Here is a 22,226-nt window from a genome sequence, read left to right as displayed (position 1 = left end):
GCGGAGACGTCTATCACCGACTGCGACAACTAGGGACAATCTTGGACTTGACAGCATATCAACGACAGATGCGTATGCAAAAAAACATTAAAAGGAATTCTCGCGATTGAAACAAGTTTGATAACTTTTTTATATAAATAATGCCAAATTTAAACAATCGTCCAAGAAATTATAAAAAATTTGAACAATCTGTAAATAATTTGTTCGAGGCATTAAGTAAATAAACAATGTTTATGGCGAAGTATGAAAAATAAATTGTAGTGACAAAAGATGTACGGTCTTGATAATTCATAGTCAAATGTTTAATCAAGTCCAGAGAATTTTAAAAAAAACGTATAACATCGGAAGGGTTTTTTCGCTGTAAACGCTGCACTTGCGACACATCGTATACCTTTACTAAAAGTCGCACCTACGTGTGTTGTGTGACACGTTTAACCTGCACTTAAACGCTCAACCTGTCGTTTAATGACTGGTTGAGCAGTTACTTATGGCTTAACTAAGCGGTTGTTTTGTTTTATTTGACAATTAAGGGGACAAATTTAAACCTTCACAAAATAAAAGATATGTGATCTTTACATTTTCCGGTCTTTTCTCCTCTGTCAAATGATTGCATTCGTTTTTAGAAAATGTAACACGATAGAACAATATCTCAGAAAAAATTGAAAAAAATTGAAATATCACATGTTTTACCTTCTTTGTCGTCTGTTTTTACTAATTAATTATATATGTATAAACGATTGGACGGGATAACGGAATAAAAACGGCGGGCGAAGCCGTAGGTTTATCCACGGGCTATTAACTGGTATTATTAAATCATCGTATTTTAAAAATCTCAAGAGAACACGTTACAATGTTATTTAAAATTAGTCGAAGACTTTTAACTAATACAGGTTCTTTTCTCAACAGTTCTTTGTCACCCTCCACCGTTGCTAGTGACATGATAATTTTCCTCATACTCGTCCACAGTGTAAATTTGTGATACGCTATTTAAGTTTTGTTTAAAAAGGGTAAAAAACCGGCTGTGAGACAAGCTCGGAATATCCTGAACTTAAACTAAAATCCCCCACAATCTTCACAAGCACATATCTAAATACAGTCATTGTCGTTAAATATATCATCTTCGTAATAGGTCGGCATATCCACTAATATTTCTGGTAATTCATGAGATTCGTCTATGGTGTACAATGTTGAAGCTTGCTTATTGATTTCATAGCTGCGGTCACTAATTAGCGAATTATTCTCGATAGTGGTGGACGGAGTAGGTCCTGATTCACAATAGTTATGAAAGCTATTCCCGGATGGAGAATTCGGAATACATTGTGTATATTCGGATTGATATTCGGAATAGGGTGTGTGAGTTTTTCTTCGATATGGTTTGCAACAAGTAAACAATATGGTAGCAACAGTTGCGATTATTCCAACACAGAAAGATATGAAGATAACCAACGAATGCTCTCCCACTTTTTCTTGTAATGTAAACATTATTTGAAGAGCTCTGGTTGAAGACTAGTCTTACATATTAATAAAACATTTATTTGTGATCTAATAAAATCAGTCAAAACAGTTCATCAACACGGATCTTCCTGTGACCGCCTGCTGAAGAAGTCTAATAAAAAAAGGATACAACAGCAGAAGAATAATAAAGTAGATCTTCAGCGAAAGAAATGCGACGCTGGAATTTGAAACCTTTCAATAATTAGTTGACGTATCCGTAAAGCTAGCTTCATAAAATTAACGCTATAAAAGTTAAGTGCATCTTCTTTGTGGTTCTATTTTTTTAATTAAGAAGAAGTCATAAGGTGAAAGCTACATCTCCATAATTTTCTAAATCTCATAACTACTGACAAGTTCTTCACCCTTTTACTCTTCCTCGTATTTACTTTGTGATTGTGATTATATATCCTTGCTTCGCGGATATCAAAGAACTTGTGCACAAACAAACGAAGGAGCGCTTAAAGCCCACCTGAATAACAATTTCCTTGTGAATGATCTCTAAAGAATTGCACAGTTGACCAAATAGATTAGCACTTTGATAATTGATGGTTTTGTGGTCAATAAAAATGTCAACCTGACGTGACGTACAGTAACTTTCTTTTGAGTATCATTTCTTTCATTGATCTCTCTATTTGCTGCAAACACAATATTATTTTTTGTAGTTTGTTTTCCCGCGGATTTAGACAAAAGATTTTCTATATGGCTAATGGAAAACTTTGTTTAAATATTCTGTTTTCAATTTTATTTACACGCTGACGTTCAGTCATGAGTTCCAGCTAGTCCACTTACGATCTCTTAAGTTTTGCCATTGTTTCTATAAAACTAAGAGTTTTAACTAGACAGCTTACATTAAGTAAAGCGTTAAAACTACATAAAATAATATGCGAGTTTTATATACTTCTTCTTATAACTATTTGCACTAAACTAACGCGTGAATAAATTATCTATGTCGGATGTAAACCAATCGCATTACAGAACTTACCAGCCTGTACCAGGGGTTTTTTCGCCGCTGGTTTCAATGCCAAAAAAGGCGGAAACCCCTCAAGATTAGGTTGGTATCTTTGTATGTAGAATTAATTTTTTGTTGGCGTATATACGAAAGTCATTACTTGTATTCTTTGTGTTGAAGATCCCACGTATAGAATTACATAAAACAAAAAGAATGGGAAGAAAAGGAAGAAAGAGCTGTAAAATAGACAATGAGAAGTGTTTATATGCATGACTGGTGAATCGTGAACAAAAAAGAGGCAGTAGAAAAAAAATACACAAGTTTAGTTTTAACGCTTTCGAAATTTGTTGTTGCCCGGCGATTTTGCGTTGCATCTGGGCTGTTTTGCACTGCTTTGCGAATTCTCGTTGCGAATAAACACTGGAATGAATATTCAGGCAGTCCAAATATAAAAAGCCTAACATGCCCTGGAGACGAGGTTGATGAAAACGAGTATTTTGGCTAAAAGCGAAGTTAAACCAACCATTTTGGCTCTTTTCGCGGCTGACTGCAAAATTAACTGTTGCTGCATAGAAACAATTTTAACCGTTTTCAAAGCTTTTCTTCTGCAAAAAAACCAAATTTCTTTCATATGAAAGAGATAATGAAAATTTGTCCAAATCTTTTTATTTTTTTTTGAAATCTTTGATTTTTAGCTACGCTGCACCCTTAAAAGTAAACTTATCAGTTTTTGTGCAGACTTTAGACTTTAGAAATGCCAGGGAAATCAAATTGGCACCATCACACCCATCAATAGATTTAAAAGTTCTAAAGTCTCATATGGAAAACAATAAACTCGTCCCAGGGCATCTTGTATCTTTTCCGACATCGGAGGCGATACGAACATATTTGTTTTGCCGTCCCGGTTATAGGAAAGAGACAACAGGTGCTGGGAACGAGGTTGAAGAAAGATTACACGCGTAACTGCTGTAACTGTACTGTGGAAATAACGTGCGATATGTTGTAGCAGTGGAAACTACCCTTTTCGTGACCCGGGCATACAAAATTCGCGGCGACCTACCAGAAAAGTCTCTTTGTTAAAACTATGCGGTTCTAATCTCCCAAAAGTAAAGCTTGACCCCAGAACCTTTTTGCCGTGTGTGTCAAATCAAAAGCGCAGTGTTGTTGAGACGCAAATAGTCAAAGATATTGTGGTTAACAGTATCAAAACACCATAATACCCGAAGTATATACTTGCGACTTTTAGCAGATATAGTTTTGTCTCAAATCCCTTGAATCGAGGCCTAACTTTGAGACCAAATAACTTGGGAACGGGTCAGCAACATTTTTGACCCCTTATTTCTCCTTAACTGCTTGTTGAGAATACACAACCTCAAAATACATTGTTTTGATCAGCGTTTCAGGCTGTACAAAATAGTAGCAACGGGATAACAACTTTTTCTAACAAGTTATCTTTGCATAACAAAGGATGTGATTATTGCTAACGTCATCAAAATTTATTTATGTTGTAACCATTTTTTCCCGCCGCTCCTGGTAGAACGCCTGTAAAGGGGGATTTTAACGAAGCGGGTTGAACGGCAAATCCGATGGCGCTTTTTAATTTTCACGACAAAATAAATTAGACGTCACAAATTCATCATTGTTTACATTGGTTACCCGCGTTCTGATTGGTCTATAACTAGCAGCGAAACCTTTAGCCGCGAAAAAGTAGGAACTGTTTCTACTTTTCAGCGAAGCGAATATTTCAATGCAAAATCAGAACAAACAAAACTGCGCATGCTCAGATACAATTCGCCGTCGAATTCGCCGTTTTCAATTCGCTTCGTGAAAATCCCCCTAAGTAATAATCTACTTTGCCATATTGTTTTGAATTACGTAATGTTAAAAATGGTAGCAGGACGCTGAAGAAAATAACAAGAGTCGGCCAATGTTTCAGCCTTAATTATTGTATTGCCTTTCTTCTTATCGTTAGCTTTCATTTTCAAATTTGTGTTCATTGAGGAGTGTGAATTTCATCTTTGCTTGATCGTGCTGTAACTATGTTTTTAACTGCTTCTTTTATAAACTCAGCTATTAACAACTAGGGTAGGCACCATATGACTAGCTACCTGATTCTAGTTGATGTTGTTTAGTCAGCCGACTGAACTGCTTAGTACCTAGTTAGCAGCACAGTGTCCTACAAAATTTCTTCTATTGAGAGTGTTTAAAATATTGTTATTTCTGACACTTTGTTTAGTTTCCTGGCCTCATGCTTTGTAATGCAGTTTTGAATATTTTTCTTCTACGAAATTCCAACGTTTTTTTATCTTGAAGTAATGGTTCTATTGAGAGGATGTTTATCTTGGTTAATGAGTAGGCTCTCCTTCAAGGTTAACTTAAAATCATCACTGTCACTGCATAACACAAGAGGGTGCCGATAAGCCGCAAACGCCCGCATATATACTGGCGAGTTTGGGCCACTTTTTGAATTAAATTGATGGTTCTTTGCCGAAACCACCTGCACTTTCCCAAACACGCCCAGAACATTCCCGAAATGCAACACCTTGTAACATAAACATGGCAAACGGCAGTTGAAAGAATGCATTTGAAGAGAAAGGAGTAAATAAAATTTATATATATATAAGTTATTTATCAAGAAAATCATAAAAAACAGTTCTTTTAAGAAATTTGCTACCACATAGTTAGTTCATTTTAATTTTTATACTTTTTTAAATAATTTTTGAGAGTTATTTGTGGTGAATTTGTTTTGCAGGCATTGTTCGGGACTATGCAGGTTTTGTTTGAGCAAATACCTGAATTTTTTGCCCGAATTGCCCCACATTTTACGGCGTATGTGGCTTATCGGCACCCTCGTCATAACACAGAAAAATTGCAAAGCGATGGAGCATAATCACAGTTATATCTATGATCCCAAACAGCGGACAGAGAATAAAAATTGTTAACAGGTTTGTCAGTACAATGCGATATTCCTAAGTGCTCACATATTCTGACCTTTAAGTGGCTAGTAGTTTTGACATAATAGGGGGTTGCAGCCATCACACATAAACTGATAAACAAGGTCTGAGCGTAGGTGCTTAAAAATAGGATCCTTAAACTGAAAAAAACTACAAGGTCTGCAGGTAGAACTATTTAAATACAAAAAAAAGTGTACAATAAGGAAGTTTGTCGCGAAAAATGTGTGATAAACGTGTCCTAACCTGTACCAAGAAAAGCAAACATTATAAACAATTCTCTCTTAGGTACAGTGTTGCTTGTGCTATTCGGAAAATAGGTGGCTTAATAATAGCCCTACGGACCTAAAATCTTTGTATTATAAACATGTTATGATATATTTGTTTTATTTAAAAAAACACCTTCAGAGCCATAATGTATGTTTAAACTTCGTTAATTAACTGATTAAACAACATGCTGGATAGTGAGGCCGGGTGAGAAAATGTATATAGATAAAATATTAATCTATCCGGAATGTCTAAAAAGTTTTTTGTGGCTAAATATGTGACACCTCTTAAATAAAACATCATTATTCAGAGCCAGCTTTAACATTCCTGGTTCATCATTGCCATTAAAAGAATTTGCTTTCAATTTCGAGATAATTCGCAAGTCTTATTGCTACATCAATGATCTGTCCAAAAATTGTTGAAAAGTGTTTTTTGGGAGCAAAGTTTTCCATTGACTATAAGAAAAAGTGATATTAAAATACCTGCGAAATAAAGTAAGACGATTGGTATACAGTAAGATCATAGAACCACGTTTCCGAGATAACAATACTAATTTTCAAGTTCGTAGGTAGTAGCACAGGGTTGGTAGAAGGTTGGAAATATGGTATATATACTTTTTACAAAAAATAATTTGTTTTTTAATTTGTGGTTTATTCGATGAAACAACTTACAAATCCTTGAAACACACAACATATTCAAAATATCCGCACGCTCCTGGAACAATGGAGCAGCGTCTTCAATCACGCACCAAAAACACTTTAGTCACTTCAATAATGCGCACCTGAAATGTCTTGTATAATAAAATGACCTACAGTTCGGAATTTGAATGAAAAACATGCGCGTTATTTTTCGAGATGAATTCATTAGGCTAGGGCATCATTAGGTTGTATATTGCAGAAGTCGCCGGTGGCATGCTTCGAAAATGCTTGTCACTGGCACAGCTTAACATGAAGCAAAACTGTACAGGAGAATCAATTGTTAGAGTCTTCGCAGAACATCTCTTCTCACAAAACCGAGGGCAGGGCTGACTTATTGCTTGCTGTTTCGTGTGGGAGACAGAACTTCTGGACTTTTTTTTAATATGATATACAATTTTTTCGATTATTATTACTAAACATATTTGATTTCTCTTTCTCCTTTTAAAAAGATTTTTAAACTTTATTTAACATGTTATTTCTTCGGTATTTCACGAGAACATTTGTCCGAAAGCTGTATTAAGGTACAGGACACCTAGCTTCTCCCATGTTCTAGTTATATTTAACTTGCATGGGTGCGCATTCTTCTCGCAGTATTCTATGTGACGATGAAGGTCGGACTGACTTGTGGCATGGTTCCAAATGGTCTTCCGTCTTTCGTTCGAGTCTCAGTGTAATGCACCAAGAGTGTCAGCATGAAGGAAAGGGGCCGACTTTAATGTTCTCTATACCCTATGTTCTTTATAGTAACCCCGACCGTTTTTGCCGACGTAAAACATAACATTGTCAACTTGCCAGAAAACGGCACAAAAAACGCAGCCTATTTTGCAAGTCCATAGGTTTAGAAAACCCTTAAAATTAGAACTATATACTAATATATATGTGAAATTTAAATGCAGCAGTATTTTACGTTTCTTACATATAATTATGTGAAAAACAGTTATATAAATTGAGACCAAGTTTATTTTAAAAAAATTACCTGTGATAAGTAATTCCCTTTAGGTATATATTAAACAACATAAAGAAACATCTATTTATTTAAGGTGAGAAAAATGGCTAGGATGAAAGTCTCAGGATTTTTAAAAATGCAAGGAATACTAATAAAATAACGGAAAACTTCTTTAATTTTTTAAATAAAATACATTGTGTTGTCTAAATATCAAAATTGTTGAATAAATTAAATACGTTTCCATCCTCGGTACGCTTCCATCCTGGTTGAATTCGACAAGCATTTCCTCCTCCTCTCCATCACTTTCAATTGTTCCTATTGGCTCTTCAGGAATTGAATCTAAAGCAACTTCTTGTAACATGGAAGCATTAGCTGCTGTTGCCTCTTTCAAAGGGGGAGGTGGAACTTTATAATCAGGTAAACCTTATGGTTGTATGAGACTATTGTCTGAGCCATCAGCAGTTAAGAGGCAACCAGTTTTTTAGAACAACCTGTACCTGAAATCGTCAAACTTAGTATCAGTAAGATTATTGTATGCGTTCCCTATCCAATGGGTAAGAAGAATTCTTCTCTCAGATGCTGTAAATGTTTTATAACACTGTACCATTTTTCTGCATTTTCTTCACTATCTAACCTATTTATGTTTATGTTTTATTTTAACTTTCAGTTGCTCGGCATATCCAGCATCAACTGGCTGCCAGATATCTGTTGCATTAAGGACACCATACCAACATACACCACCGATATCAGATACCTTTTTCTTAAAACTGTCTGCAATTTGTCCAGATAAGTTATCACAAAACAAAACAAATCTACTGCCTACAACTAAGTGTTTGTTCGCCCATGCACACTCTTGGAAATACACGTCAACATCTGGGTGCCATGAAGACTTTTCAGCTGTACTTATTCTCATGCCCTTCCCACAGAATATATAACAGCTATTTTTGGTTGGAGACTAGATGATCGGAAACAAACTTGTAATGAGCATTGTCTTTTATCAAGACCAGATCCTGGCTGGCTTACCCATATTTTGTTGTGTGGATTTTCAAGATTTTGGGCTCAATATGCTCATATGTTGTTTTCGTGTTGATTGCAAAAAAACAGTGGTGATTGATCGACGTTAAATCTTAAAGTGGGAAGGAATCTGCCAAATTTAGGATCGTAGTTGTCATTCTTCTCTGTTTTAATTAGCCGTTCACGCATTGTGGCATGCCATTTCATCATTGGTTCTCTGTAGAATTCTTTGTTTGGCCTTCTGTTTCGTTGAGTTTGTCTAAGCTTAAGATTTTTTTGTTTGATGACAGATACAACATGCTTCCTCAAAAAAGCATCTGGATCTTTTTCTTGTTCTCGACTGTGCCTTACTGCAAAGCCAATTGAAGTCTATCCTTCTTCCCTCATCTCTGGCTCTTTTAAACTTTTTAAATAACTCTCTAAATAGTTCATTGTACTTTTCTGCAGGGCGTACTTTAAACAAAGCCTTCTCATTAACAGCTGCTTTGGTGATAACATCTTTCTTCTTTAACCAAACTGATATCTGACTTCTGTTGACGTTATACTTTTCGGATGTCTCAATCGCTTTTTTACCACTTTTTACTTCTGCTATTATTTAAGATTTCAATACGTTCATTATTGATATCGTCTATTATCTTTCCTATAGGTCTAAGTTCCACTTTTGGCTGTAATTGCAACAAGTCAGTTTCGCAAGCAATATGTTTGCATTTTCATCTAACACAATGTTTTCTTTGCAACTATTTTGTTATCAACTGCTTTGTTGTCTATGATTGGATGTTTACATTTAATGTGCACTGAAAGTCCTTGCTGTTTAACAAACTTCCACTCACATTTTGGGCATTCCAAGTTAGTTGATGATAATGTTACCTCTGTTGGAATATCAAATTTTGTTTCTCCTTCTCAGTGTAAAATTGTTCATTTTTTGTGCCCAAGTCAATGAAATTATAAGCACTGCTTTGCATTTTGAAAATAATTTGGATTGGTTCAGAAAAGTACAGGAGATTTTGGATCTCCCTCATGTACACAGCTTTTTTTACAAGTCAGCAACCTTGTCCAGTGAATTTGTACTAGAATAAGTGAAGATCAAAACTAGTAGTCTCTTTACAGTCAAGGATATCGCTTAATAGAGGGATTCCTCAAGTGAATAATATTTTCCTTAATTGTGATATATGTACTTATAGTTTCTTAAATGTGTGCTTTATTTTTGGTTGGGATTGTTTAGTTTAACAGAAAAAAACAGTAAAAGCTATTCCTAAAACTTTTAACTGGGCCAACCAAAACATTGACCAGTCCTGTTCTCTATAATTGTATCATCTATTCTGTGAAATGACCATACCTGTTAATAAAAAAAACTGCATGTAAAATCTAACAAAGAAGAAGAATATTTGAACTCGGGACTCGAACCCGGGATTGTAACATTTATGATCCTGGGTTCGAATCCCTGGGCTGCTGAGGTAAAAGGATTCGCAAGAATCTGCCAACTTCATTCGGGTATCTTGTATACATATATACACTCATTATATAGCTTGAGCTGCACCAGAGTTTCTTTCAGTGTCCCATGCTGGCTCTGGTGTCCCGATGACGAAGGCAGTTATGGTCGAAATACCGAAGTTGTCTGGATTTTAACAAATCCTTTTGCTAACAACGTAGCTCAGTTGAGTAGCGATCTTCATTCATAACAATTGAATCTAAATTTTACAAAGCTAAGATATATCACAGTTTAGAAACCATGGGGTCATACTACTGTCATACAAAAAAATTTACTATTAAAAACTGTTAAAACATGATCATATATACAATACTATAATGTTGTTTTAATTTGCATGTCAATTAACCTCCCTTGAAAACATTAGATGATTTCATACTGTCAAGGAATCTTTTTATTTTTTTGAAAAAATTTTTTTTGATTTTCGAAATATAAATCTTAAACATTTAGTGGAATTATGATATCTTATGTTAGACAATTGCTGGTATGAACAACAACCGCATCATGATAACTAGGTATTAATATTGATGTAAATATGTTCAAAATATCAAACTGAATAGGTAAAAACATTTACCTTAATACACCCTTAAAACAGCATCTAGTTTATATTATTTAGCATAAATTAGCATAATTATCAAAGATTCTATGTCAAGTATCTTGACATAGAACCAATCAATTTTTTTTTTAAAAAATTGTATTGTTGGTCAACTTCAAGCTCTTTTATATGAATTCAACTTGTTTTTTGCATGAGGTGCAAGCTAGTAGGGGAGGGGAAGATTAATATTGTAATAATGTGGCATATATTCTGATTAAAGACATCTTAATTCCCATAATCTTGTTTAGCATTGTCAAATTTATATTTGCTCAATTTTGAAGAGAACTAAATACATCTTTACGGAAAAATGAATAGACTTTTTGGAACTGGAAAACCAAAGCAACCACCACCAAACTTAACAGATGTCATTGGAAATGTAAGTGCTTTTTATTATCCTACAGTTTTACCTCTCACTCCCAAATAATTTAACCTTATAATGTTCATTATAAAGTATATATCATTAAATTCAAAAAATTAGTCTAGCCTTGTGGTTTTTCTTTCAAAATTATTCCAGATTTAATCTTATTTTGACGTTATTACATTGCTCAGGGATAGACTACAAGAATTTTACAGTCACCATGCCCCATTTGTGTTTTCAGCGACTTAACCCTATTTGGTCCTGGGGGAGGGGGTGGGCAGATTCCGCCCGCCCTGACCGTTTTTTTTAATAACTCCTTATTATTAAATCGGGAAAAAACGGATTTTCGGGCGATTTTTTATGCGATCCACGTAAAAAGCGGAATATTTGTTAAGTAACTTCTATTCAGCTTTCAGAAACTTCAAACAGAATGCAAAAATTCGCTGTGGAGCAAAAGTAATTAAATTTTAAGCAGATAGTGGCATTTTTTACAAATTTTAAGCTTCTGATGACGTCACAGAAAATATGCTGACGCAAGCAAAAATTTATTGCTGCCATTTTGTTCCTTTTATGACCTACTATAAGTGTGCCAAGTTTGATTCAATTTGAACACACCTATGAAAAGTTATTGAGGGGGGCGGATTCCCCCCGGTCATAGTATGTTCAAAAAACTTGGACCAGATAGGGTTAATTTTGGCCTGAGCAATTTCGTGGGTATGTGATTTCGATGATGCAAAAAATAGATGCTTGTTACGGGAATCTTGTTTAAAGGATGGAAACTTTTGTGGTTGTCGCGGGAATTATTTGCTGTTGTTGTCCATAAAATACTGTAGATATGAGAAATTTTTCTGGTAAAATAGTAAAGCAAATGAGAATAATCCAGGTGAAAAGGATGCTAAGCTGGAGAGAGGAAACAATCAAACTCACAAATACGTGTTCCAAATATAAATTCACTCTTTTCTACTATATCTAGTGTTCTCCATAACCCTCTGTATCATATCTGAAGTCTCCTGTAATCCCCTCTATTTTACCTCACAAGAACCAAATTTCCTTGACCTTCAACTTCCTTAATGTCTTATACCTGCCCTTGTGGTGCCTAACCTCTATCATTGTCTAACGTCATGGAACATCCCACTCCTGGTTAATTACCAAATCATCCGCCATGTTTGCATGGAACACTGGCATACTTTGTATTTGCCATTCTCTGCCAGGGGTCTTTACACATTGTAGCTGCCAAAAGACCTAACTGAACAAATGCTATATATCAGTGGGAAGTCAGTCAAGACTGAAGATCTCTCCCTATATAACTTCAGTAAAGCATTATCTTTGGCCTATTGATTTTTTCCTATGTAAAGGGACAAATTAATTTGGACAAGCAGGACTACCTTATGCACCTTCTTTGGTACACATGGCATGTTAAACTGGATCCTTTAGCAAAAAGCTACCCCCTCCCCATAAAATACGAATTTGTAGATAATTTCTCAAGCTCCTTTATTAAAAATTATTTTTTTTTTTACAGAATGTCCCCTTATTCAACAATTTATGTATATCTGATTTTTTTTAGCTAGATATAATAATGTACCTCATTAACCATAAATTTATAAAATTGTTTTTTTTCGCATGTAAAGAACACGTCATTCGAGAGTTTGTTTTTGAGGAAAATTATCTTTTATCCGAAAATTTAAATTTTTGAATTCAATGATACATTTGCACTTAACATTGATTATATTTAGGTCGATAGCCGTGGTGATTCAGTGCAAAAGAAAATTGGCATGTTAGATAAGGACCTCTTGAAGTATAAAGAACAGATGAAAAAAATGAGGGATGGGCCATCGAAGGTTTGTTGCTGTTAGTCTTGCAAATTATATTTTATTGTAAGCATGAAAGTAAAACAACATAAATATATTTTGTTGGAAAGTTTTAATTTTTACATTCTCGATGCGATTCGAATGTTATTTTATTTATCATGTAAAGGTTGTATTTTTTAGAATATGGTGAAGCAGAAAGCAATGAGAGTTTTAAAACAGAAGAAGATGTATGTGAATAAGCATATTTACTTTTAAAGAGGAATAAAGAATTCATTTTTTTTTTTTTGTTCTTATATTGTGCAGAAATTGTTTTGGCGAAAATTTGCCGAAATTGCAAAAATAAGTTTCGGAAAAAATTAATTCTGCATGATATAATTCAACATTAACTAATCCTCTTTCTTTTTTTTCTTTTTATTTCTTTATAAAAATGTCAAATGAATTTGCGACAAGGAAAAACAAACAGTCAACAATCTAGCACATAAAAAACCCAGCATCAGATGAACATGTTCCTAGGAACATTTTTCTTTTGACACCAAATGGAGTTATAGGCTAGAATTGGCCCACTTCTCTGTTTTAATCCAGATTGGAAAAACAAGCGTTCTGAATATGTAATAAAGTTTGGCTCTTACACCGACATATTTGTAGTTTCTTTACCGTGGTCCAGACTTTAAAACTCATTTTTTTTATAACTATTCTAGAGTTTAAATCTTTCAGATAGAAAGAGCTGTTTGTTTTAACGTTTGAAAACAATTTGTGAAATGTTGCAAATAAATGCTTACATAGTTGTTAGGTAACCCTGTAACAATTTTTTTAAGCATGTTCGTGCTAGAGTCAACTACGACTAGTTTACATAGAAACCAGAACATCAGGTTAATACTTCACAAGAGTAGGCAAAAACACATTTCATTTAAAATTGTTGAACTTCAATGTAAAACGTAGTCTTTTCTGGGAAAAAAATTGACTAGAAAACGATTTTAGGCGATAGCTGCTAAAGTTTTTATGATTCCTGAACAAAACTTTGGCAAATTTTAAAAACTAGTTGCATATAAAATCAGATTTTAAATTTAGGATGTCTTTGTAGGTATGAAAGTCAGTTGGAAAATCTTCGTAATCAATCGTTTAACATGGAGCAGGCGAATTTCGCCACACAAACATTAAAAGACACAAAAACAACCGTAAGTTAGATTGTTATTGCGGCAACAAGAGATAAGAATGGTCAGATCAGGGAAATGCAGTAAACGTTGTTTTCAATATCTCACTACGCTGTTTCAGGTTGATGCCATGAAAACGGGAGTTAAACAAATGAAAAAAGAATACAAGAAGGTGAACATAGATGAAATTGAGGTGGGTTAGATTTTTGAATAATTTACTGAATAAACAATGTTGCCTTTCGGATGTAATTACTTTTTTACCTGCATGTTGATGAAAATTAAAAGTTTGTAATTAATTATAACATTTATGAAGGATATACAAGACGATATGGAAGACATGTTGGACCAAGCCAACGAGGTGCAAGAAGCACTTGGTCGACAGTATGGCATGCCAGAGATTGATGACGCTGATTTAGACGCAGGTTAGCTGATGGCGCACTTAAAACTTTGTTCTCTGGTGTTAAAATGATTGTAAAAGTTTAAATGATGGTAAAAGTATTGTGTAAGGGTAACAAGAGTGCGTTGCCCCCTGAAAGGTTAATACTACGAATAGAGTTTTGATTTACTTGCGCTATTCTCGTTTTTATTAGAATTGGATGCTCTTGGTGACGAGATGTTTCTTGAAGACGACGCAGCTTATCTTGACGAAGCTTCGAGTGCGCCAGCAGTACCTGGTAGTATGCCCGGAGAAAGTGAAGCATCTGGCTCAAGAACAAAGGTAGTGTTAATTTTTCATGTTATTTTTTTTTCTATAGTAGCGAATGGGTAAGATCGACAATCTTTTTATATCGTATCTTGTTAGAATCTTTTTATCTTGGTACTTCTTTTTAGAAAATTAAATTTGTTTCACTCCTATGTTCTACTAAATTTGTTAAATTCAACGAAATTTTCTTTCGTTTTAGGATGGAGTTCAAGTGGATGAATTTGGATTACCAGTTCTTTCATCTTGATGAGAAGAACGTCACTATTTGTTTTTGTATCATAGTTTTTACGAATCATTATGAACATCGATTGGAAAAATTTCTTTATGTTTATAAAGTGAACAAATTGAAGATTTGCGATACTTGTTCAGGCTTTGGTTTTCTGATGAGCAACCTGTACCTAAGTAGTAATAATACAATATCACTAAATACTGCTAGTCGTAAGCGTGTGACTCCATCTGAAAAGTGTCTTTGAGAACTATACTCCGTAATCTTAAAAACTGTATTCTCCAAAAAAATGTACTTATTTTAAATTGTTAATTTATTTTTATTTTTCAAAACCAATTTTCAGAATTCACAAAGCATTCTAAACAAAATTTGTCGATATTTGATTTCGTTATCCTGGTTGCAGTTGCGGAGGGAAACGACACATGTCTTAATTTTATTTTCGGATTCGTATTTTATTAAGTGTAAAACACCTTAATAAAAATACATGAAAAACGATATTCAAATATGTGTCCTGATTTTTTCATATTGTTTGTTTCTAACCATGTATTCTTGTGTGAGGCGTTCTACATTTTCTACTTGCGGTTGGCGTTCAAGCTGAAAAATATTCCGTTTTACATAAACCTGTAAAAAAGAAACTTGCAGATTAACTACGGAGATTCATCTAGCGCAGGTCTGGGCAATGATGAAGGGTTTGTAAGGACAAATTTTTAATCTCTCCCAGAGTCTAGTTTTTTCTTGGGCAAAAAACGGCCTTCTTCTAAAGAGAATCAGCCATTTTTCTCTTAGCATTTTTCTTTTTTAACTAGTTTTATAGTAGTAGATTTGCAATTATTAAGAGGAAGGATATTACGTGCAGACATACAATCTTCCATAGTCTAGGGAAGTGCTACTTTCTCAATTGCATAAATAAGTAGCGTTCAAAGCGCTAGTCACATTTTCTAACCCTCCCGCTTTACGGAATAATCAATGTTAAGGCCTACAAAGGACGCGCAATTTAAAAAATATGACCGTGCTAACGTTAGCAACAATTAGCACATTTAGACAGTCGAGATCTAACCAAATAACTTGAGTTTGCAGTCAACTTGTGCGGAGGAACATCGAACGTTGACAACTTGACTCAATATGTTTTGTGGACAATTGTAGCCGAATTAATCCAGTCAAAAAATTAGCAGTCAGAATTTTTTGCAGTTACATCGCAATTCTGACATAAACGCATTTAAATGTCCGAGCGAATGGAAGGTTCGACGTCGTAAAATTGATGTGTCGTCTACGCGCTGTGCAGGAGCTTATGTTTACGTGCTTGTGATTTCGGCTGTTTTTTTGTTATTTCTTTTAATTCTGGGGTTTAGGGGAGGGAGAGAAGGGTTTCAAATCTGTACATCAGATTATTGCTTTTCGTACACAATCGATTTGTGAGTCAACTCATGTTAAACGGGCTATAGATGGCAAAATTACGAAACCTACTTAAACCTAAATAATTTATTAGGAGGGTTTCTTTTAACAGGTCCATAAACCAAGTAACACAAACAGAAAACAAACAAAAAACAAACAATTATTTAAAAAAATACACTTTCTCACAAGTTTAATAAAATTATATCAATTTTTTTTTCCTTTTTTTCTCAAAGCAATATAAACTCAAACTCTATATTAATAAAACCGTATTCTGCATGTTTTTTCGCAACAAAGAAGTCGTGTTACTGATACACGAAATGGTTGTTTAAACTCTTTTCGCTACACAATTTGAGAATTTTAGTTTTTGTCTTTTGCGTGGTTTTACAAAAGTTTAGTTTAAAAACTTTCTTATACAAAAGTCATGGGTAAATAACTTTTATTGTTCCCTTGATGTAGTTTTTTTGTTATGAATAATACGTGCACGGCGAAGGTTGTGGATAATTAACATTGCGTTGTCTATTTCGTTAAAAAAGTTTTAATTATTCGCGCCTTTTTTTAAAAAAATTAACAAAAACAAAATTATGATGAGAAGAACACTTAATTTAAAGAAGTTTTTGTAAGTGGATTTTTTGGTTATTGATTATTTCATTTCTCCCTTTCGATTAAAATTATCAAAAAAAAGAACAGGAGATACAACTCACGAATCTTCCATTTATAAATTTCTATTAAAAACGGTGTTCTTTAAACATTAATTGCGCCACTATTACGACGTCGTCACAACAGCGTGTGTATTTCTTATGTTTTTGCAACACATAATGATGTTTCACTTTTTTTCAAGAATACAAAAGTTTGTCGTCCTTTTAATGTTCGCATATACTCTTAAGATGTTTGGAAGCCCCAGCCTTCAGAGAATATGTATTTGAGAGGTATCTAAAAAACGTTGCATAGCGCATAGTTTTAAAAAGAAAACATCTCTGAAAATTTCGGTTTCGGGCGAAATTCCAGCAAATTTGGAGATTTATGAAAATATTTCCTGTAACAACTATTGAATTTAGCATTTAGCTTTCTAGTTACGTTATCTTTAATTTTAAAAGTTGGTATATAGTTTTATCCAGATATGCATCGTGTGTTATCATCTGCAAAGTTACACAGTTGGGAGTGAGAAACAATTAAACATAATGTTGCTGATGAAATATTGAATAAAATAGAACGTAATACCAAAACTTTAGGAACTCCTTGCTTGAATCGCCACCATTTTGAGTTCGTGCACTTATTCTTTTTCCAGTGGACATTGTGTCGCTCGGACGTATGACCGCTCAGCGCGAGCACGACGTGCTTTGCGATCTAAGTAGTCTTGAGGCGTTCAAGAACAAAAGTTCACTGGAGTAGCATTTTTCACAATGTTTTATGTATGTTCGTCATATGAAAAACGCGCCAAACAGTGATTAAGAAAGCAATGTTTAGAAAATGTTAAAACAAATATGAATGTCGAAACTGCAAAAATTACGAAACGAACAAAGAAAATGACCGCGAAAAATTGTCAAAATGCTGTTGAACAGACAAATTTATTACACGCATTTTAGCTTTGTTTGTCAAATTTTGGCAAAGTTTTACATAACCAGTATATAACGGTTAAACGTTTAATGTTGAGGCTCAAAATGAATTTAAAAAAAATATTTCCTTGACTTACATTATTTCAGATTTTTCCGCACGCACGTGGACAGACTTGACGGTCAGGAAAGCCATAGAAATTGACATGTTATTGGTAAAATGTATTCCAATAACATGTCGTGATGACATGTTATTGGAATATATTTACAAAATATAATTTACAAAAAAAAAGGCTTGTACCCCCCCCCCCCCCAAAAAAAAAAAAATGACCTCAAAAACCTTATTAACAAGATGAGTTAAAAAAGCAAATATGATGTCGTTGGTTATTTGCCGTCTTTTCACGACAACATCATACAGGTGCCTTCATATAAATTCTAGACTTTAAGAATAAAAAAAAAGTAGGCGGTAAAATCTAACAAAAACCAAAGGAATTTTTAAAAGCAAAGAAAAAAATATAAAGAAGGGCTACTTTATCAGAACAAGTATTCTATCAGGACTCGATTCTAGTTTAGCAAGAAAACTCAAGCTTCTGTGGTCGCTTATTCACAGGTAACTTAAAAGTTGTCACGCCCCAAAGCTCGGTCCCTAAAAGTAATCGATAGACATTTGTGCCTGACCATAGCGACGAAAAGAAACAGTCCTGCTTTATTTTTTTTCGTAAATTTTTCTAAGCTCGAAAAGTTATTAGACTAGTATGGTGTTAATGTGTTCTTAAATTTCGTCAAATGTCAGCCTAAATTTTCTAATAAACTAGGTTCTAATAAAAACAAAATCATGTAGTTACTACTTCAGTGCCTATAACTGGATCTTCTCAGGGATTATATGACTGCCATGAAGTGATTTCATAACACTAACAGGTGTTTCGCAAAATATTGACGCAGGAAGTATGTATAATCGTTAAATTCCCAATGATTTTTCCAAGGCTAACGACTAGTTTTATATACTCTTTAATTTTCCTTTTTTAATTCAATAAAATCGCACAGTGTGTTTTCAACATCCTTTTCAAGTCTATTTATGTGCTTTGTCTTCATTGAAAATATTTGGTAATTAAAAGTTTCAAATAAATGTTAATTAAAAATTTCAAATAAAATAAAATGTTCCCACAGCGAAATCGAGCGCTAGGACGAGATTTGCATTTACAATCTAAAGCCGTTAATGAATGACTCATCGTCGCTTTCATCTTCATCATCAAAGCAATCAGACAGTTTTTTGTAGTTATCAACAAAAGTTTTCATTGTTTTCAAAATATCATCTGCTACTGCTACTTCCATATTCTTGTCGGCTTTTGCAACATGTAGTATATTTTGTGAGACGGTTAAAAAAATGTCCCCTCTTAAAGAAACGTACCAAATTCCATGTTGTGATTTACAGGCCTTGAAACGGATAGGCTCAGTTTTGGTGGCAATTTCTTCTGACACCGTCGTTGCGAAATGAACTGTTTTATCTAAGTTTTCATGGTTTGGTGGCGTTAATTTTGTTTGTTTAGAAAAATGAATCGTTTGTGTTTGTTTATTTTTAATGTTTATTTCTTTATTTTCTTTTATATTTGTCTGAATTTTTTTATCTTCTTTAAAAACACCTGTCTGAATCTTAGTTGTTTGCGACGCCATGAAACGAAAACATTTCTGGAAGCTCTCCGATGACTCTAATATTTTTACGTCATTTGTTTGAATGTTTTTGCATGCAACTATTTTAGTTGGACTCCTTGTGGTTTGAGTGAACTTGTTTATGGCTCGCCTTTTTCCGCCAAATTGAATTTCCTTATTTAATTTGGATATTGGCAAAGGGACGAAGTTTTGCGCCTGTACTCCGCAATCTGTTGTTGTGATCTCTGTTTGGACAGAGGTGTTTTGGAATAAAATAGGTAACTTTCCAGAAACAAGATCCATTTTTAAGCATTCCATAAGCTCACCATTTTCTTGAAAATCTGTACTCGAATAATTATTTTGGTTTTCGGTTTTAATGAGTTTGGTGTGATTTTTTTTTCTTTGTGATTGTTGGTCCGGCGCGAATGTCAATGGTTTTATAATGTTAACGGGCTTTGAATTAGTTGGAGAATCTAAAACTATTTTTTCACGGCTGGTTAGAACAGAAAAGCCTTTTGTTGGGCTGTCAGACAACATGTTTCCAATATTATTTTTTTGATTGCGTAGTCTTGAGACATTGTTATTTGATTCCTTACCAGCTGTTATTGCCAAATGGAATTCTTTATTTACTTGGGTGTTTCTTTCAAACTTTGTTGATATTTCTACAACTCTACCAGCTTGAATAACATCGACAGCATCTTTTACTCCTTTTTTTGTCTTTGCATTCTGCTCCATCACTGTTAACCGTTTCGCTTTTTGAATATGTCTTAAACTCATAAGGACAAACATGTACAAAATAATAGGCAATATTACACACCAATTGAAATCAATGTGATGATTTTGTACACATCCTATAACAACATCAGGAATTTTATCCTTTTCAATTGTTGCTGGTAGGTCTTTTCTTGTTAATTTTCCAGATGAGATCTCAATGTTAGGAAAAATGGAGTATGTGTATAAAGAAAATGGTAGTCCAAGGATAAATGAAAATACAATCAATGTCATCTTTATTGGGCAAATTATTAAATCAAAATAACTATGATATTCAATGTTGATAGTGAGTCGGAAAGGATTGACAAACATAACAGAGAACATTACCCACGGTATTACATGTGCAGAAGCATCGAGCAATAGATCGGTCTGCCATGTTTGCTGGGCATTTTTCGAGCTATTATAAAATATCCAGAGTTGTATTACACCTATTATCATAAGGGCGAGCTTTGATGGCTTTATTTCTTCTTGTCTACACGATTCTTCCAATTTTAAAATAGAATCTCTTTTTGTTTCTATAATCTTGTCAAAGTTGTATGTAACTTGGTAGGACTCGATTAAGTAAATTTGCAAGAGACAAGTAAATGCTTGGCAAAACAGGATAATTTCTAACCAACTTTTATTTCGTGTAATATTTCTGTAAAAAGTAGGATACTTAACGCAAAACATTCTATTTTTTATTCGTTATATTTTATCTTCTTTTTTTCAACTTGTTTTGAAATAATAAAAAAATATTGAAAATTTATCACGTTTTTCTTCCTTATTAAATGTTTAGTAAAAATTCTATTATGTCTTGTATACCAATCGCAGTTCTCAGACTTATATAAAATAATAAAAAACTTTTGAGATTGCACGATTGAAAAAACATCTGCTTGTGATAAGAGGGATAAAAATTAAAAAACAAATGTTTTCCTTGATTTACTCAGGAAAATTATTCAGACTGTTAAAACGCTTTATTTGTGTGAAAACAATCAACATTACTACTCTAGTAAATTGTCTCGATAACCTCAGGATAAACATGGCGAGGAGCTTAGAAAAACTCTCAGAATCTTCTTCGTCTTTCTTCCAATAAGAGACAACGATTTTTAGCAGAAATAGACACTTGACAAGGGGTACTTTAAAGACGCTGTAATAATATTGTGCATTGTGCATAACAAAATCTTGATAATGGCACCATCCAATCCCGTAATTTACTTCTACCAGACTTCTTTTTGAATGTTTGGTAAAATTGTTTTTTTTCAAAAATAAATAATGTTAAACTGAAAAACTATTTGGCGTGAAATAATCCAGGAAATAAAAAGAATAGTACAAAAAAAAAATTTTTTTTTCGCTGTCTTGCCTTTCTTCCGAATGTAAATACAATGGACCTTCTGTCGACTTCAAGGACAAAAATGATTTTTTTACAAAAACAAACGGAAAAAAACTTACAGAACTTTGAAAACATAACATAACCAAATAACTACTAGCAATTGATATGATAAAGCCAAATTTGCAGCGACGGTTATATTCGAGAAGAGTTAATTACAGTCAAACACGTCTAAACGGCAGCTTAAGAGAACCATAAATGTTGGGCCTTAAGATAAGTGGCCGTTATACGCACTACTCCTTATCACGACTCTCTCTATAAAACAGTCCCAATTTTCATGCTCTCTGTAACAAAAGCCTTTTTTTTCTTCGATATTTGTCTTGTATGTATTTATATCTTTGCAAAAACAGTGAGCATATTGAAATGATGTACTTCTAGTAAAATAGAAGTGTTGCAGTTACTATTTCTACTGTTTTTTGATTTGATTACCTTGATCGTTAACGACAAAACCGGACTACTTTACTGCGACACGGAAAATCACTATTTTGTTAATAAAAATATATTTTATCGAAGCAAACACTATGGGTTGCAAAATAAACGATGATCAAACTCATGCCAAAAATTAGTTAAGAAATATTATTGAACGACATCGTAAGGGTCAAGTCATATCCACAACATTAAAGACTCGTTTTTTCAGAATGTTTATGTTCGTGGCATTTGTTGTTCATACGGAACCTAAAAGTGATCAGATAAAGAAAATGACTGCATTGGAATCAGAAATGAAATTATTTCGGTGAATCTTTATTCCTTTAAGGTCTGTATTTTATTATTGGTACTTGCATATCAATTTTTCAACGTCTTGGCAACCAACATACATTAAATAAATGCAACATCTTATACAGTCAATACCAATT

General features: G+C 33.8%; 1 protein-coding gene across 1 annotated transcript; it reads left to right on the top strand.

Moving 5' to 3' along the window:
* Positions 1 to 10,617: 10,617 nt before the first annotated feature.
* LOC130622028 (charged multivesicular body protein 5-like) lies at positions 10,618 to 15,149 on the top strand. The gene is made up of 8 exons (XM_057437422.1): positions 10,618 to 10,776; positions 12,492 to 12,596; positions 12,747 to 12,793; positions 13,648 to 13,741; positions 13,839 to 13,910; positions 14,031 to 14,139; positions 14,308 to 14,435; positions 14,620 to 15,149. Exons 1-8 carry the CDS (start codon positions 10,708 to 10,710, stop codon positions 14,665 to 14,667), a joined length of 672 nt encoding a protein of 223 aa, XP_057293405.1. The 5' UTR covers positions 10,618 to 10,707; the 3' UTR covers positions 14,668 to 15,149.
* Positions 15,150 to 22,226: the final 7,077 nt, after the last annotated feature.

Source organism: Hydractinia symbiolongicarpus, chromosome 12 (assembly GCF_029227915.1).
Source record: "Hydractinia symbiolongicarpus strain clone_291-10 chromosome 12, HSymV2.1, whole genome shotgun sequence".
Lineage (NCBI taxonomy): Eukaryota > Metazoa > Cnidaria > Hydrozoa > Anthoathecata > Hydractiniidae > Hydractinia > Hydractinia symbiolongicarpus.
The sequence above is the reverse complement of the archived record's forward strand: the minus strand, read 5'-3'. Positions and strand labels throughout refer to the sequence as shown.